General features: G+C 34.7%; 1 protein-coding gene and 1 non-coding gene across 3 annotated transcripts in view; both read left to right on the top strand.

The window, feature by feature from the left end:
• LOC134667871 (alkaline phosphatase-like) overlaps nucleotides 1–18,368 on the top strand; it is a 136,650-nt gene that overhangs the window by 102,947 nt on the left and 15,335 nt on the right. For both annotated transcript variants that reach the window (XM_063525264.1, XM_063525265.1), the window contains one exon: nucleotides 17,497–17,676. In XM_063525264.1, the coding sequence (XP_063381334.1) occupies nucleotides 17,497–17,676 (180 nt within the window). The remainder of the gene's footprint in view (nucleotides 1–17,496; nucleotides 17,677–18,368) is intronic.
• On the top strand, nucleotides 17,877–17,948 carry Trnaa-ggc (transfer RNA alanine (anticodon GGC)). The gene has a single exon. It is a non-coding gene; the product is annotated as a tRNA-Ala (tRNA).

The raw sequence follows: 18,368 nt of genomic DNA, 5'->3' as shown, positions 1-18,368 counted from the left end.
ACTCTCCTTGTCCCCGGATTAAGTTTATTTTTGTAATTCTAAATGTATTTTTGTTGTCCTTTTCTCTCAGTGTAGTAACGTGTGAAGTGAAAACAGTTTTAAGATTTCGCTTCGTATACATATATCTTCCTTATCACATTTAGTAGCAAGTGTAATTGGTATAAGTATGCTGTAACCGTTCTTGTGATATTAATAATAAATAAATTAAAACCAAAATATTACTTTGCTCATCCGCGTCAAAAGATAACGTGCTAGTCAATCAGTGCTAACCCGCACTAGCACGTTATCTTTTTACGCGGATTAGCAAAGTAATATTTTGGTTTTAATTAATATGGATTTCCGCAAAGTAACGCTTGATTCTATTAACTATTTAATAAATAAATGTTTAGGTATATTTTTGTTCCGAAGCTATATTGTTATATTGCTAAGTGGATGTAGGGTAGACTTTAATGTACGTGGTATAAGTTTCTAACCTACATTTAAATATTTTCAAATTTTACTCTGCTCGTGTTTTTTAACCTCTTGTAGGAATTAGGAATCAAACATAATATTTAATTACACAACGCCCCGTATATACTCGTATGTATTAACGGTAGACCCGTTTGTGTAATTAAATATGTGTACAAAACGCGAGATTTTCAAGTGTTATAAATTGAACTCAGAATAGAAGTGAACAGTACGTTATGTAATTCCCTGGTGTTTTTATTTTTTAATTACCACAGACCATAATATTGAATACAACGCAGCAAATGCTCGTTTTTATTTCACATTGTAGCTGTTTAGTAGCGCATGCCAAGCACTAACTAACCGTTCTAACTATAAGTTTATTTTATGTACAGTAAAAATGTTATGTAATTAATCTATGTCCATAACAATAAGGGGCAACCGTAAGAACCAAACACAATATTACATTTTAACGACCACGCAAGTGCGCAGACCTTATTTACCGAAGAACATCGCGTGCATTAGCCGACCGTGCCTAAAGCTGCCCTTTATCTATTTGCTTCCTATTATGTGCGTAATAAACTGGCTTTTGATATTAAATTACTTTAGAATAGCCTAACCAAACATTAATGGGCAAGAAAAATAACTTTGCGTACACCATGTTTGTGAATCGTAACATTATATTACTTTCATTAATTCACTTTACCCTTTTCCTTTAAAGGTTGAACTCAAAATGTAAAAGAAACCTGACCCTTTTCCCGGCTTCATTCGAGGTTGAAAACTTGCGGCAGTCAAAGTATAATAACGTATCCGTTTCGTCATGTTTGGGCTTGTTTTACCTACATAAGGGGTTTGTAAAGATTCCCGATTTTGTTTCATGTTTTTGTTCATTAAGTGGGTGGGCTCGTAAGTTAAATTACTGTTGAAAACGATAACCATGGCAAAAAGGGCTTTCTTTGTTTAGAAAGAATATATTGCAATAGTACATTACTATGCAATGAAATAAATAAAATAAAAAATCCACGAAACCAAAGTTTTATTTATAGAAAAAACTAAAAGTAAACTACACCCAAAATATAACTAACACGTACCTACAGCCTGGCAAAAAAGAGTAGAAATTAAAAAGTGGCAACACTGTAGTGTCGTCCCTTTCAAACCAATTTATATAAAAAAACGGGACGACACTACAACGTTGGCATTTTTTAATTTCTACTCTTTTTTGCCAAGCTGTATATCTTTATCACGCGTATGTTTTACACGAGTCGTGTATTTTTACTACCCGTATATTTTCATGTATCTTTGATTTTTTCGCCTTGTATCCGTCTGACTGTCGTTTTCGTCACATAAGTTTACATAGTCTTTCATGTTGATATCATGTTTCACATACATCGTTGCTTTATGCATGGAGAAAATAAGTATAATTTCCACAGTGTTCACGATTTTGTAGTTACTTTCATTTCTTTAAAATATGCCACAAAACTGTTTCTAATAAACTGTAAGCCATTTTTCTTAGATTCTAAAATAATAAAATTGCCATAAGCAACCATATATGTAGATACTTCGTCTTTGACTTGGCGGCAGAGGCAGCAAGTTATTTAAAATCAATTCTGATGGTTACGCTGCCAATTCCAACTCCTACGATTACAATTAAAATTAATTTCATTATTTTGTCGGGACTCATATTAAAGTAAAAAAATCAACAACGCACCAAAAATCCAATAAAACAGAAATACAGAATGAAAATTTTTCAACTTTGCCTCCATAACAATTTAAAAAAATAACTACGCGTGTTTGAGTAGACCTTTTTACCGCTAACGTTTAGATGAAATATTTTTTTCTCAAACATGCAATGAAATATTGATGTTATGTTCGTTATAATAGGCTGCGAAGTATGACGTTTCAGGTTCGGCTAGGACAAGAGGTATTTAATGGAATTTCATACAAATCTTGCAGGCCTAGGCCGGCAAAGTCCTCTTTTTTAATTTCCATTTCACAGATATTTGTGACACAGCATCGTGGCATTCAGCCATTAAAAAAAACTAGAGGCAGTATTTGCTTTATAGTTCGTAATGACACTCTGCCACTACGCCTATAAAAAAAACAAAAAACAATGTTTGCTACAATTTGCAGTTTTATTTGTATAAAATCAACATGAACTTAATAAATAATACATTATTAACCAAATTCTGTAATTTTAAATTATAAATTTAACTACACAAATAAATACATTTTCTCAAACATGCAATGAAATATTGATGTTATGTTCCTTATAATAGGCTGCGAAGTATGACGTTTCAGGTGCGGCTAGGACAAAAGGTCGTTAATGGAATTTCATACACATCTTGCAGGCCTAGGCCGGCAAAGTCCTCTTTTTTAATTTTCATTTCACAGATATTTGTGACACAGCATCGTGGCATTCATCCATTAAAAAAAACGAGAGGCAGTATTTGCTTTATGGTTCGTAATGACACTCTGCCACTACGCCTATAAAAAAAAACAAAAACCAATGTTTGCTATAATTTGCAGTTTTATTTGTATAAAATCAACATGAACTTAATAAATAATACATTCTATAATGTATGTCTATAATTTTATAATTCTAAATTATAAATTTAACTACACAAATAAAAACATTTAAAATTTTTTATTTAAACGTTAGCGGTAAAAAGGTCTACTCAAACATGCGTAGTTATATTTTTTAAATTGTTATGGAGGCAAAGTTGAAAAATATTCATTCTGTTTTATTGGATTTATGGTGCGTTGTTGATTTTTTGACTTTAATATGAGTTCCGACGAAATAATGAAATTAATATTAATTGTAATCGTAGGTGTTGGAATTGGCAGCGTAAGCAGAATTGATTTTAAATAACTTGCTGCCTCTGCCGCCAAGTCAAAGACGAAGTATGAATATGGTTGCTTATGGCAATTTTATTATTTGAGAAACTAAGCAAAATGGCTTACAGTTTATTAGAAACAGTTTTGTGGCATATTTTAAATGAATGTAACTACAAATTCGTCAACAGTGTGGAAATTATGCTTATTTACTCCATGCATAAAGCAACGATGTATGTGAAACATGATATCAACATGAAAGACTATGTAAACTTATGTGACGAAAACGACAGTCAGACGGATACAAGGCGAAAAAATCAAAGATACATGAAAATATACGGGTAGTAAAAATACACGACTCGAATAAAACATACGCGTGATAATGATATAGGTACGTGTTGGTTATATTTTGGGTGTAGTTTACTTTTAGTTTTTTCTATAAATAAAACTTGGGTTTCGTGGATTTTTTATTTTATTTATTTCATTGCATGTTTGAGAAAAGCACTATACATACCTCGGCGGGAAATGGGGTTGCCCGCGCTCAGACCTATCCGGCCTCGCTTCGCTCGGCCGTCTATATGTCTTCGGCCGGCAACCCCTTTCGTCCCGGCCTCTGTAGTAATGTACTATTAAAATATTTCATCTAAACGTTAGCGGTAAAAAGGTCTACTCAAACACGCGTAGTTATTTTTTTAAATTGTTATGGAGGCAAAGTTGAAAAATTTTCATTCTGTATTTCTGTTTTATTGGATTTATGGTGCGTTGTTGATTTTTTTACTTTAATATGAGTCCCGACAAAATAATGAAATTAATTTTAATTGTAATCGTAGGAGTTGGAATTGGCAGCGTAACCAGAATTGATTTTAAATAACTTGCTGCCTCTGCCGCCAAGTCAAAGACTAAGTATCTATATGGTTGCTTATGGCAATTTTATTATTCTAGAATCTAAGAAAAATGGCTTACAGTTTATTAGAAACAGTTTTATGGCATATTTTAAAGAAATGAAAGTAACTACAAAATCGTGAACACTGTGGAAATTATACTTATTTTCTTCATGCATAAAGCAACGATGTATGTGAAACATGATATCAACATGAAAGACTATGTGACGAAACTTATGTGACGAAAACGACAGTCAGACGGATACAAGGCGAAAAAATCAAAGATACATGAAAATATACGGGTAGTAAAAATACACGACTCGTGTAAAACATACGCGTGATAAAGATATAGGTACGTGTTTAGTTATATTTTGGGTGTAGTTTACTTTTAGTTTTTTCTATAAATAAAACTTGGGTTTAGTGGATTTTTTATTTTATTTATTTCATTGCATGTTTGAGAAAAGCACTATACATACCTCGGCGGGAAATGGGGTTGCCCGCGCTCAGACCTATCCGTCAGAGTCTATATGTCTTCGGCCGGCAACCCCTTTTGTCCCGGCCTCTGTAGTAATGTACTAAAATGTATTTATTTGTGTAGTTAAATTTATAATTTAAAATTACAGAATTTGGTTAATAATGTATTATTTGGATTACTAATATGTTGCATAAAATTTATTGTCATATTTTACTTTCGCATAGCAACCCTTGGCAGAATCATCATTTCGCAGAATTACTTTTTGCATAAGTTTCATGGCATACTGTTGTTTCGCACAATTTTGTAAAGCAGAATAATGCAATGGCATAATCTCAATTTGAAGAATAATACTATAATCGAATAATTGTTTTGCCGAAAATTGCGTCGCATAATATGTACTTGGCATACTGTCTTTTCGCACAATTTCCTTAGGCAGAATAATTCATTGGCATACTGTTGATGAGAATAATATTTTGATGGATAGTTAGTTTCTCGCCGAAATAGGTATCGCATACAGATATAAAATTTCATGGTGTATAATCACTTAAGCGGTATAATGAACTTTTGATATAACAACAAAATAACTATTTTCATGGGATATAATGTTTAATCGATATAAAAGCTATTCAATATAACGTTTACTGGATATAATGAATATTTGTTATAAGTATTTATGGTATAATGTATTCAAATGTATAATAATAAGTTGAGGTTATAATAAAAAAAGTCGGTTCTGGCGCTTCGCCGGCCGCTACCGCGGCACGCTCGCTTCGCTCGCTCGGCTCGCGCGCTGTAGGGTCGCAGTTCTACCTAACACTCCTCCTCGCTTCGCTCGTCGTCGTACCTAACTGAGACCTGCCTTAAGTTCGAATACGTAGGTTGTTATAATAGTAGTAAATATTACAAATTATACCAGTACTACATTATGCCAACTGAGCGTTATATCGAACTTAATTATATACGCTGTTAATGTCAGATTAGAAGTTGTTATATTACAAGTTCATTATACTTGACGATAGTTAGACTCTTTAAGAATATACCATGTATTGTTATAGCAAAAGTGCATTATGTCCCTCAATCGTTATATCGACTAAAAATATATCAAAAGTTGTTATATGGACCGTTACGCACCCTCTTTTGAGTAGGGGTCGCAGTTCTAACCTAACCTAACCTACAGTTCTGGCAACAATTTCTTTTGTGTAGGGGTCGCAATTGTAACCTAACCTAACCTATAGTTCTGGCAGCAATTCCTTTTATGTAGGGGTCGCAGTTCTAACCTAACTTAACCTGTAGTTCTGGCAGCAATTCCTTTTGTGTAGGGTAGGTATAATGAGTATTATGCGGTAACAATTTCGGCAGAACTTTTATTCTGCTGCATAACATTCTGCGAAATTCAAGTCTACAATATGAGCAATATGCCATAAGAAATTCGGTGGAATGTAATTTATGCTACATACAATTCTGCGTATGTAAAATCGACGATAGTAGTATTCTGCTATTCAAAATTCTGCCAAATGAATGTTATGCGACATGACAGTTATGCTAATTATACAATTATGCAAAAGTATTATTCGGTTAAAAATGTTTCTGCGAAACCTGCTATGCGAAGTGTATTTCGGACAATCGATATTATGCCAGATAAAGGGAAGCCGTATTATTTATTAAGTTCATGTTGATTTTATACAAATAAAACTGAAAATTATAGCAAACATTGTTTTTGTTTTTTTTTTATAGGCGTAGTGGCAGAGTGTCATTACGAACCATAAAGCAAATACTGCCTCTATTTTTTTTTAATGGCTTAATGCCACGATGCTGTGTCACAAATATCTGTGAAATGGAAATTAAAAAAGAGGACTTTGCCGTCCTAGGCCTGCAAGATTTGTATGAAATTCCATTAAATACCTCTTGTCCTAGCCGAACCTGAAACGTCATACTTCGCAGCCTATTATAAGGAACATAACATCAATATTTCATTGCATGTTTGAGAAAAAATTGTTTATATGTATAAACTCCTTGTTTTGATATTATTTTTCTTTGAATATCGTAAAAAAAAATAATTCACAGAAATTGGCATGTGTACGTAAATACTGTTAGTTCGGTTAGGAATGAAACTAACTATTATTAGTATAGCACAACCAATGTTTCGCAACAAAGTTATATTTTGTACTATAATAAATCAACAAAAACAATAAACATTTTATTAGCAAAGCAAACGCAGTAGTTAAATACGAAAACAGTTATTGTAACTTAATGGAAATTTAATTGAAGCAAAACAGTGTTCGCTTTGGTTGAGATTTTAATATCAACTGAATATTCAATGCATATAAAGGTTTCCGTATTTAAATAATTTCATGTTTTAGTGGACATTTATTTATTTTGCATTATGGACACTAAAACTTGGATATTTTATAGGTAGGGGTAGGGGGAGGAAATTGTTAAAAGGATCTTTAACATAAAAAAACCGACGATTTCACATAATAGTTTGATTTACTCCATTTACAACTACATAGCAATTACTTACAATTACCCAGCCCAAAGATGTAGGTACTTACATACATAAAATACCTAATCGTCGCTGAGAGACCCCATTATAGTTTTCATCAGCATTTCCTTTTCACCAAATAGCACTGTTGCAATGAAAATGTTAAATTTTATAATGCAAAAAGAAAAAAAATCTCTTTTTCGATTTAAAGAGTCTGCCCCTTTCCTCGTGGAACCGAACTGAACTTGGAGTATTATTTTTTATTCAGTCGTTTTGAGGTAATAAACATTTCTCCTCCATTGAAATAAATAAAATGAAATATCGTTTATTTCAGGCATTTTTATATTTAGCCCATAATAGATTGAGACAAACACATAGTAAAAATATGACACATAAACGACACAATGGCATACTATTGGCATACTAATACAGCAAAATAATCAATACAATAAAAATAATCAATACAGCTGTCTCGGCGCCAACTTGTTCCAACGAGTTCGTAGCTTTTGGCGTCGGCCGTCGAGACACTGGGACTGTGGGGTAGAGGAGCGCGTGGGTCCTTAAGGAGCTTGGTAAGCGGTTAAGGGAGGCAACAGGGGACTCTCGCGCAAAGGATTGACATCGCTATACAGCGCGGGAATGCTGTCTGCGCGATGGGCACCTTGCCGAGGGGCCTAGGCTTGGAAAGTAGTTTTTAGGGATTTTTATTTTTTTGTTAGGTTTAGTTTAGTTAATTTATCGAACGAGCGAGCGAAGCGAAGCGAAGTTCTTACATTCGACTTCGGACACGCGGCCGGCTAGCGGCACGTCCCGGCATTTCGATGTTTTTAAGCTGAACTGTCAGAAGATAGTTTGATACTCAAGAACTTAAGTAAATTTGTCCTAATTTAAATGAAATTGGGTAAACGTGTAGTTGAGGGCAGTAAATTTTAGTCATTAAATTATGAGCAGGCTTTATCAACAGGTTATTAAGCTAGAAGAGCTTAAAATGCTAAAAAGCTATTTGTGAGGGGTCATGCATTTCTGGTCATCTTTTTTGTAAGAAAGTATGGTCGAGTTTGGTATCAAATGAAAGCGCTCGGCTTGCACTTTTATAATATCGTCTTTAAATTTACCATTTTGGAATAGTTAGCAAGATAAAAATAAACATAGTATAGGTATTTGACATTTGGCAAGAAACTATGGAAGGTAGAGGTTCTACACTCCATAGGTACAAGAAACAATACGGCTTACCACAGATACAGTTTATTTTAATCTCTATGGTGAATCAGTTATAGGCTCCACAGAGCTTATAATTATAGTTTGTCAAAGGACTGTCTCGTTTCAAACACAGACAGAGAGAATGATACTATCTTTGTCTTACACCAGTACTAGCACCCGAAAGAAAAGGACGAGTATAGTTTTTTTGTTCTTATTTACTGACAAATTTGATTTGACAACTATATTCGCCACGTTTTCAATCCATTGTCGACTTTAGCCTCGCTACAAGGCCACAGACGTTAGGAATGGGGTTGGCAACTGTCAAAGGTTTGCATAGATGGCGCCATCATAGCTTGCCTCTTTGTCTATGAGATTTGGCTTAAATGACTGGCATCCAGGACATAAATATTCATTACAAACAAAAAATTGACACAATTCTAGGGATTGACAGGGCAAGCTATGCTGGCGCCATCTTCAAAATACTTCGACCGGCCAACCCCATTTTCCGAACGGAATGACATTTTGTAGAGCGACGTCCCGTTCCTACTTGTCATTCCGTACGGAAACTGAATAAAAATTCCGAACGTCTGCGGCCAAGGTAAGTGTGCAACAAAATAAAGATGAAGATGGCGGCCATGCACTATGTCATAAAAATCGTCACGGATGTCGTTTTTTTAGTTTTGGGGGGTGCAGATTTCGATGATGATGATTATTTTGAAATCCATCATGGCGGCCATGCACTATATCATAAAAGTCGTCATGGATGTCGTTTTATAGGTTTTAGGGGGCCCCGATTTCGAAAATGATGACCATTTTGGAATCCAAAATGGCGGCCATGCACTATGTCATAAAAGTCGTCATGGGTGTCGTTTTATAGGTTTTTTGGGGGGGGCACAGATTTCGAAAATGATGACCATTTCGGATTCCAAAATGGCGGTCATGCATTATGTTATAAAAGTCGTCATATATGTTGTTTTATAGGTTTTAGGGGGCGCGGATTTCGAAAATGATGACCATTTTGGAATCCAACATGGCGGCCATGCACTATGTCATAAAAGTCGTCATGGATGTCGTTTTATAGGTTTTAGGGGGCCCCGATTTCGAAAATGATGACCTTTTTGAATTCCAAAGTGGCGGCCATGCACTATGTCATAAAAGTCGTCATGGATGTCGTTTTATCGGTTTTGGGGGGCGCAGATTTCGATAATGATGACCATTTTGGATTCCACGATGGCGGTCATGCACTATGTCATAAAAGTCGTCATGGATGTCGTTTTATAGGTTTTGTGGGGCGCAGATTTCGATAATGATGACCATTTTGGATTCCAAAATGGCGGCCGTGCACTATGTTATAAAAGTCGTCATATATGTCGTTTTATAGGTTTTAGGGGGCGCAGATTTCGAAAATGATGACCATTTTGGAATCCAACATGGCGGCCATGCACTATGTCATAAAAGTCGTCATGGATGTCGTTTTATAGGTTTTAGGGGGCCCCGATTTCGAAAATGATGACATTTTTGAATTCCAAAATGGCGGCCATGCACTATGTCATAAAAGTCGTCATGGATGTCGTTTTATTGGTTTTAAGGGGCACAGATTTCGAAAATGATGACCATTTTGGATTCCAAAATGGCGGCCATGCACTATGTCATAAAAGTCGTCATGGATGTCGTTTTACAGGTTTTGGGGGGCGCAGATTTCGAAAATGATGACCATTTTGGAATCCAACATGGCGGCCATGCACTATGTCATAAAAGTCGTCATGGATGTCGTTTTATAGGTTTTAGGGGGCCCCGATTTCGAAAATGATGACCTTTTTGAATTCCAAAGTGGCGGCCATGCACTATGTCATAAAAGTCGTCATGGATGTCGTTTTATCGGTTTTGGGGGGCGCAGATTTCGATAATGATGACCATTTTGGATTCCACGATGGCGGTCATGCACTATGTCATAAAAGTCGTCATGGATGTCGTTTTATAGGTTTTGTGGGGCGCAGATTTCGATAATGATGACCATTTTGGATTCCAAAATGGCGGCCGTGCACTATGTTATAAAAGTCGTCATATATGTCGTTTTATAGGTTTTAGGGGGCGCAGATTTCGAAAATGATGACCATTTTGGAATCCAACATGGCGGCCATGCACTATGTCATAAAGTCGTCATGGATGTCGTTTTATAGGTTTTAGGGGGCCCCGATTTCGAAAATGATGACATTTTTGAATTCCAAAATGGCGGCCATGCACTATGTCATAAAAGTCGTCATGGATGTCGTTTTATAGGTTTTGGGGGGCGCAGATTTTGAAAATGATGATTATTTTGGAATCCAAGATGGCGGCCATGCACTATGTCATAAAAGTCGTCATGGATATCGTTTTATAGGTTTTAGGGGGCGCAGATTTCAAAAATGTTGACTATTTTGGAATCCGAGATGGCGGCCATGCACTATGTCATAAAAGTCGTCATGGATGTCACTTTGTAGGTTTTAGGGGGCCCTGATTTCAAAAATGATGATCATTTTAGAACCCAAAATGACGGCCATGCAGTATGTCATAAAAGTCGTCATGGATGTCGTTTTATTGGTCATGATCATCATTTTCGAAATCTACACACCTGTTTCAAATAAGGTATAGGTAGATGCATCCTAGTAAGTCAACAACATCTATATCTACTATCGAATTGTACTTTGCCCATCTCGGACTAAGTAGCACTGCATTCAATTGATATTTTTGGCGAACCGCGAGTTCACAGTTCGGGGCGAACTACTAGTTTTATAAGGTACTTGTATTAAGTTTGTTGTATAATTGTGTTTAAATGTAATTAAGGCACTGGTCCCACCGCGAGCTAGTAAGCTATGAGCTATCGGCTATAAACACGAACAAAAGATAAGCACTCCCGTGTAAATAAAAGAGACACGGCGATATTTATAGTTACTCGCCCAGCGGTGAGCTATAAATATCGCCGTGTCTCTGTGGCATATCGCGGTGGGACCAGTGCCTAAATGTGATTTTACATAAAAATAATGATAGTTATATTTTGATTTCCCGGACTGTCGAAATTTATGTAGGTAAGTATTTTGAGGCATGAACGAAACGCAAAAATAAATGATAGGTACAGACCTATCTTTTATTTTTCCTTTTTTTTTCTCAGCTTCAAAGGATTGTAATTAAGGTACAGTTTTAATTTCAACTCGAGACGGACGAACGGACGGACAACAAAGTGATCCTATAAGGTTTCCGTTTTTCCTTTTGACTCAAAAGTTTTGAGATACGGAACCCTAAAAACAGGGATGCCAACTAAGTGGTTTTATACCTAAATAAAGAATTAATTAAACGTATAATTTCTTTTATTTTTTATTTAGTGGGTTTTCCAAAATAATAGTACAGTTTTAGGGGTTTTCAAGTTGAGCTCTAGGGGTAAAAAAAAATTGGAGTTGGCAACCCTGCCTAAAAAGACGATATACTTAATATTTGTGGTATTTTTCATCTAAAGCAATCCTATTCGTTTCCTGGACCGTGGAATGGGGTTAGTTTTCCGGGGGTTACTTTGATAAATACTTCACTACATGGTTTAACTTTAATTTGGTAGCTACCTACGCAAGTATTAGACGCTTTCTTTATGCATCTTATGACTTTATTTATTTACGATTAAAAAGTTGTGCAGCTGCATTGAACGTTTTTGTTAGTGTGTCGGGCGACATTTTTTTAATCGATTGAAGTGCCATCAGCTTATGCTTTGCTTAAAAGCCTTGCGCCTATTTGATTATCATCGCCATATATTGAAAAGTATTAGAAACGCAATTTTTGCATATTCTAATTACGGTAGCATGTCATTAAGCTAAAATTGTGATTTATTTAACACGAAGATAACTCACTTAATCAGAACGGTTAAGTTGCTACTGAGTAGTTTGCGAGTCTGTTAATTCTAGTTTGGTCTTGCTACTGTCATGTGTAATGTAAGTACCCACATTATCATACAAATATTTCACCGATGCGGTGACAGCGCTCAGCGTTTTAGAAATAGGGTTTCTTTACTGTTTTAATAAAGGTCGGTCGTGTGTCGTAGCCTTCGGGTAATGTTAATACATTAACAGGGTTTTACGGTAGTTTAAAGGGTTTTCCCATTGGCAGTGACCCATTGGTCATACACAAATTTTATTGTATGGTTAACTCGTTCGCATCTTACCTGTAGTCATTAAAAAGTTAAAAGAATCAAAGAAAGCTAGTGTCTGCACCGCTCCCGGAATACATTTTTTCAGTACTTGAGACTCAAATTAATAAAAAAGTTTAGCCGTGATACGTTGAATTTCATTGTTTTGTCCACAGAAGGGACCTTTTTCTGAAATGTGCTAGACCCAAATTTAATGTAGATCACGCGTGTGGACAGTTTACCAAGGTTAAATTTATTTTGTATATTATTGACCGAGCGTTAGCGAAGGTCTCCGTTTCATCTTGGGCATAAATGCTTTCGTACGTCCGGATGTTCTCTGCAGGTTTCATTTCCCAACCGATTCTCTTGTAATTTTGTAAACAAGTTCGGTAGGTATCACAACATATTTTTTCTGTTGTTTCGTTTTTGGAAAATGTTCAAAATGATGCATTTTTGTTAACTTTATTACACAATACAAAAAAGTATAAAGGCTGACGTAATGCTTAAGGCAGTAAGTCCGGCATTTATACTTTTCTCTACCACTCAACTATTGGGTACCTAAAACAGAAACTGACAATTGGATCGGAAAAGAAACGCAGTACAGAGTACAGAGAGATAAAAAACGTCCCTTATTTATGAATGAAATATCACCGAAAATACAAACCTTCCATACAAAAGAGGTTATGAATATTAACGTAACATAGGTATGGACGTAGTTAAAGGTAAAAGATCCAATCCACAAAAAGTTGAACAAAAGCTATGGCAGTTTAAAGTTTGAATCGGTATTAAAATATTTATTAATTATTTATTAAAATATTTATTCTGGAGATTACCGTTTTTAAACTCTTACTTATTTATTTGTTTACTCGTAGTTTTAACTGTGAATAGTGTTTGAAACTAAAACATGAAAACTTTTGCAATCTTGATAGCGTCATACTAGAACGAGATGGTTTCGTTTTTTGGTGATAAATTTCCCAGCATTGACGAAAACTCCATTGCCCGTTCGTTGTGACTGACATGAAATAAACGCGGACGATGGTTTCGTGTGGTACCTACTAATAGACTAGACATAAAAATTCAAAATCGCTCTCCTTCTTGATTCGACTGGCAAATCATATTACTTTTTGGCAACCGAGTTTTTTATCCTAATTAGACCCCGCTGAATCCGAATTTGCCAGTTGCTCGATCGAAATCTTGACCGGAAGTGAGATATTTGACATTAAAGGTCCCTTTTTTAGTATTTCGTAAATAACTCTTAAACGGAGGCGCATAGCAAAAAATGTTCTATTACATAAGTAATCTGCATAGAATTGCCTACAAGAAAGATTCAGTACAATATTTCGTTAGGATCAATATTCAAAGAGATATTAACGCGGGAAATTTAATTATAATCACTTCGAAGGTCCCTTTTTTTAGTTTTTCGTAAATAACTCATAAACGGCGGCCAATATCAAAAAATGTTGTTAAACGATAATAATCTACACAAAATTTTTAACAAAACAGATTCAGTACACTTTTCGTAGGGATCAAGTTTTAAAAAGATAATAAAGAGGGAAAGTTCTAGTATAATGAATTCTAAGTTTCCTTGTTTTTATTTATTCGTTAATAATTTGAAAAGTATGACTCATAGCAAAAAAAATCTTATACTTAAATAATAAACATAAAATTTCCTACAAGAGACATGTAGAACACTTTTCGCTAGGATCAATATTTAAAAAGACAAAGCAGCGGGTAAGTTAATTATAAATAATTTTAAAGTCCCTTTTTAGTTATTTGTAAATAACTCGTGAACGGTGTCCCATAACAAAATAGATTTTTAAGAATAAATTATCTACATAAAATTTCCTCCAAAAAACATTTGAACAATTTTCTCTAGGATCAATATTTAAAGCGATATTAATGGAAGAAAGTTAATTACAATCAGTTCACAGGTCACTTGTTATTAGTTTTTCGTAAATAACTCGTAAACGGTGGTCCTTTGCAAAATAATATTCTACATAAATATTAAACATAAAATTGTCCACAGAAAAGGTTCTGTACACTTTTTCGCTACGTTCAATATTTAAAGAGGTATTAAAGGGTGTAAGTTAATTATAATCAATTTTCAGGTCCACATTTTTAGGTTTTCGTAAATGACTCGTAAAATAAGGCTCATAGCAAAGTCCTTAATGTTGTTGTAAATAAAAAATCGGCATATAATTTTCTATGAAAACATAATGAACACTTTTCTCTGGGATAAATATTTGAAACGATATTAAAGAAAGAAAGTTCATTATGATCAATTCACATGTCACTTCTTTTTAGTTCTTAGGGTTCCGTACAAGGCCTATTGACTTCCTTGGAATGACGTGACCCTTCATAATTGTACATGTGTGCTCCGTTTCTAGAGCTGTATTGCCAGTAATTACCATAAAAATATTTTACTGCAGCAACATTGCTAGAACTGGCTTTGTCTATACGATTTCTAGGAACAAATCCAATTATTTTATCAAATATATTTTGATTTGTATTTTATGAAGTAGTCAAAGTCATATGTAAATTATTATTTATTTTTTGAAATATGTAAATTATTATCTATTTCAGTTTGTCTTTGTCTATGTTCATAAAATCTATGAAGGGTAGACGTGCCTCTACCCTCCTTGATAAAATTTAAAAAAAAATCTTTGTCAATAGGCCTCTTTGATAGGCCTTGATTTGAGTCTGGCCGGTAAGAACATAGACAAGACAAAAGTCTGTAATGTCAATGCTGTCATTTAAGTCATTTAACGCCAAAAATATAAATTTTCATATAAAACGATTTATTCACTTGAAATATATTTATTTACCTATTAATTTAAAAATAAAAACTATTCATATGTACGAGCAACATATCTAAATGCGTCTTCGCACAGACTTAGTTAAATTTAAACCGTTGTCGCTCTTCCTTCCTTGCTGTATTATGTATCCGGCAATGGCGACTTCATCAACAATTCTTATCCGAATTATGAAAAGCCCTAATGTGTGTGTGGAAACCGTTGTACTAAACCAGAAACAGCGATAATTTCAAGGTAAGAAATATATCAATCTTTAAATAAAAATGAGCGTACTAATTACCAAATTCAAATATAATAATTTAATCTTACTATCCCCGTAAGTCCCGCGGACGCTATATCGCGTCCGAAATTATAATCTAAATTCATCATAGATGTAAAACCTCTCATTGTTTACGAGTAAGCTGGTAAATTTAGACCTTAGGAATTAGCGACGTTAGTAATTAGGAAGTTAGATTATATTGTTTAATTTGTGACTATTTTGTTTTAGAAAGTGAACCATGGCTTGAGCGCGAAATAATAATATAATCCTGGCCCGTCATATGATTTCTTGGAAAAAGCTCAAAGGGCACGTATCTGCTGCATATACAGACTAGTTTTCCGGTGACCAAGAACGCTGCGTGGAGCTGTGGAGCAGAAATGTCCGATAACCGGATAGATGTAATAACAACTTGCAACCATTTGCCATATCAATGTATGTATTCATATGTATTGCTCCTAACATATATACACTAATCCTAATAGGAATGAAAATATTTATATCTTAATAATACGAAACTTTTTGTAACCTTTTATATTTGACGAATTTTTAAATATAGTACCTAATCATTATCTTATAACGTATTTCTTTATTTATTTGTGATATGCTAATTTAAGAGCCCAACAACGTGCACACTAGCACCACTGCTAAAATAAATAATCGTGATTATTTAAGTTAAATTTAAATTTTACAGGTATTTAAAAAAGTGGCCGCTACTGATTGTATTGTGTATTTAAGTACCTTTTGAATACATCAAACTAGTTTTTATGTTGCTGGATTCGTCAGTCTATGAGCTCAAAACAAAAACGGCCGCTTTAGTTTTGAACGGGTAGGTTGACGAATCCAGTAACATAAAAATTAGTTTAATGTATTCAGCAGTGGCGCTAGTGTGCACGTTGATGGGCTCTTAAAAACCTGACCCCAACAAAAAATAAAATAATACAAAAAGAAATTCCCTCTCCGGGATTCGAACCCAGGACCATTAGCTTCCTGAACTGGATTACTGCCAATACCCGCTACTGGCGCTAGGCTAAACGGGTTGTCAATTCTAATTACAATGGTATCCTACCGAGCGCTAGTAGTATAAACGAACTTTTGAAGGGGACATTTTTTTGTATGGAGTTATCGTTCTTCTCCTAGTGAGTATTATATTCTTTGCTTGTAAGTCTTTCTCGGCTTTTCTATAATTATGGTAGGTATACATAGACAGAGTTATTTTTCTAAATGGGGCACTGAGAGCTGTTTCAGATCCCGTGCTGACTGAAAATAACTGCGTTAACTTTTTAATTAACAATTATTACCATTTACTAACAGATTAAAAAAAATACAGCCAGCGACAAAAAGCGATTTCATTTGACACAAGCATCGATATACTCGTAGAAACTCCCTGCCTGTTATTAAATTTAGCCCTCTAAAATCTGATGTTGCTCATTTCCGTCTAAATTACGTCTAGAGGAGGCTTAAGCTCACCACACTCGCAGGTTGTTTACTTTATACAAAGACATTATGTAACTTCGTATAAGATGAATAAAGTCTAAGCAAAAAACGTGCCTCGAAAATCGAGTAAAAGTCATTCTCAAATAGCTGACGCACACACCTTTGGCCTATCCTCGGCTAGATGGCGTGACGACACTGTTTCATATTTAACAATTTTAACGCATAGATATCAGTGAATGAACATGGGTCAAAATGATATAAAAATAATAAAATCATGTATCCATATACATATATACCTGTTTTTGATAATTTTATACGTCTTTATTTTGAGTTTTAGTCATGTGTCGATAGATGGCAGTAAATTTACAGTGTCTACAAAATTTACGATGACAGGACCCCTCTATACTATCTATTCTTTTTGCTTTATATGAACGCGTTTTAGTGGAACAAAATATTACCAATAGCACACATTTTCCCTCCGACCATTTGCCTACTAATTTTCCCTGTGCTAAAGCTGCATTCTTTACAGGTTTATTTGAATATTCTCACATGGAATTCAACGCGGAACGAGGGGCTGTGACAGACGCCGAGGAGGGTTCGGCCGACGGGTCTGCCGTGAAGGCTGACGACCCATCCCTCTCCGATATGACCCGCGCGGCCCTCTCTATATTGCTGAAGAACGACAAGGGATTCTTCTTGCTTATTGAAGGTACGTTATTGGAAATATTGAAAGGATTACTGCCAAGTGGTGTGGAAATTAAATCTATTTATAAAATTGACTTGGAGTTACTGAAAGTGATTGTAGAAATGGAATTAGCATAACAATGGAATTTTTATCTTAGCTCAATCTCAATACTCAAATACATCTTTAAATATTACATAATTTTTCCTTTTCTATTGTGCTACGTACGTCAGCTAGCGGAATTGGTAACGCATTGGACCGGCGATCCAAAGATGTGGGTTCGAGTCCCACGTTGACCAGAGTTGATAATCCTTTACTTTTTCATTGTGATTGACGTCTGTACATAAAAATTATTGTATGTTATCCTGAATAGGTATGTGTATGTTATGTATAGATTTATATCGAAACAATTTAAACCTACTTTTTTAATTATTTTTTACAGTTAATACAAAATAGAGGTACCTACCAATAAAATTCGATATGCCTATTACATTTTTAGGGATATTAATCTGAATTCGATTCAACAAAATTTTAATAAGAACTGATATTAGCCTCCCATGTTCCATGTATTCGTTAATCGAATGTTAGCTCAATCATTCTTCTTGGAATATAGAAGTTATAAAAGTCTAAGTAAATTACGTAAAACATCAAGATCTTTGCCACAAAGCTCAACATAAATACCTACTTAATATTCTAGACGTCTAGAAACTCTAGAAGCC

This window comes from Cydia fagiglandana, chromosome 10, assembly GCF_963556715.1.
Source record: "Cydia fagiglandana chromosome 10, ilCydFagi1.1, whole genome shotgun sequence".
Taxonomy (NCBI): Eukaryota; Metazoa; Arthropoda; class Insecta; order Lepidoptera; family Tortricidae; genus Cydia; species Cydia fagiglandana.
This window is presented reverse-complemented; position numbering and strand designations above follow the sequence as displayed.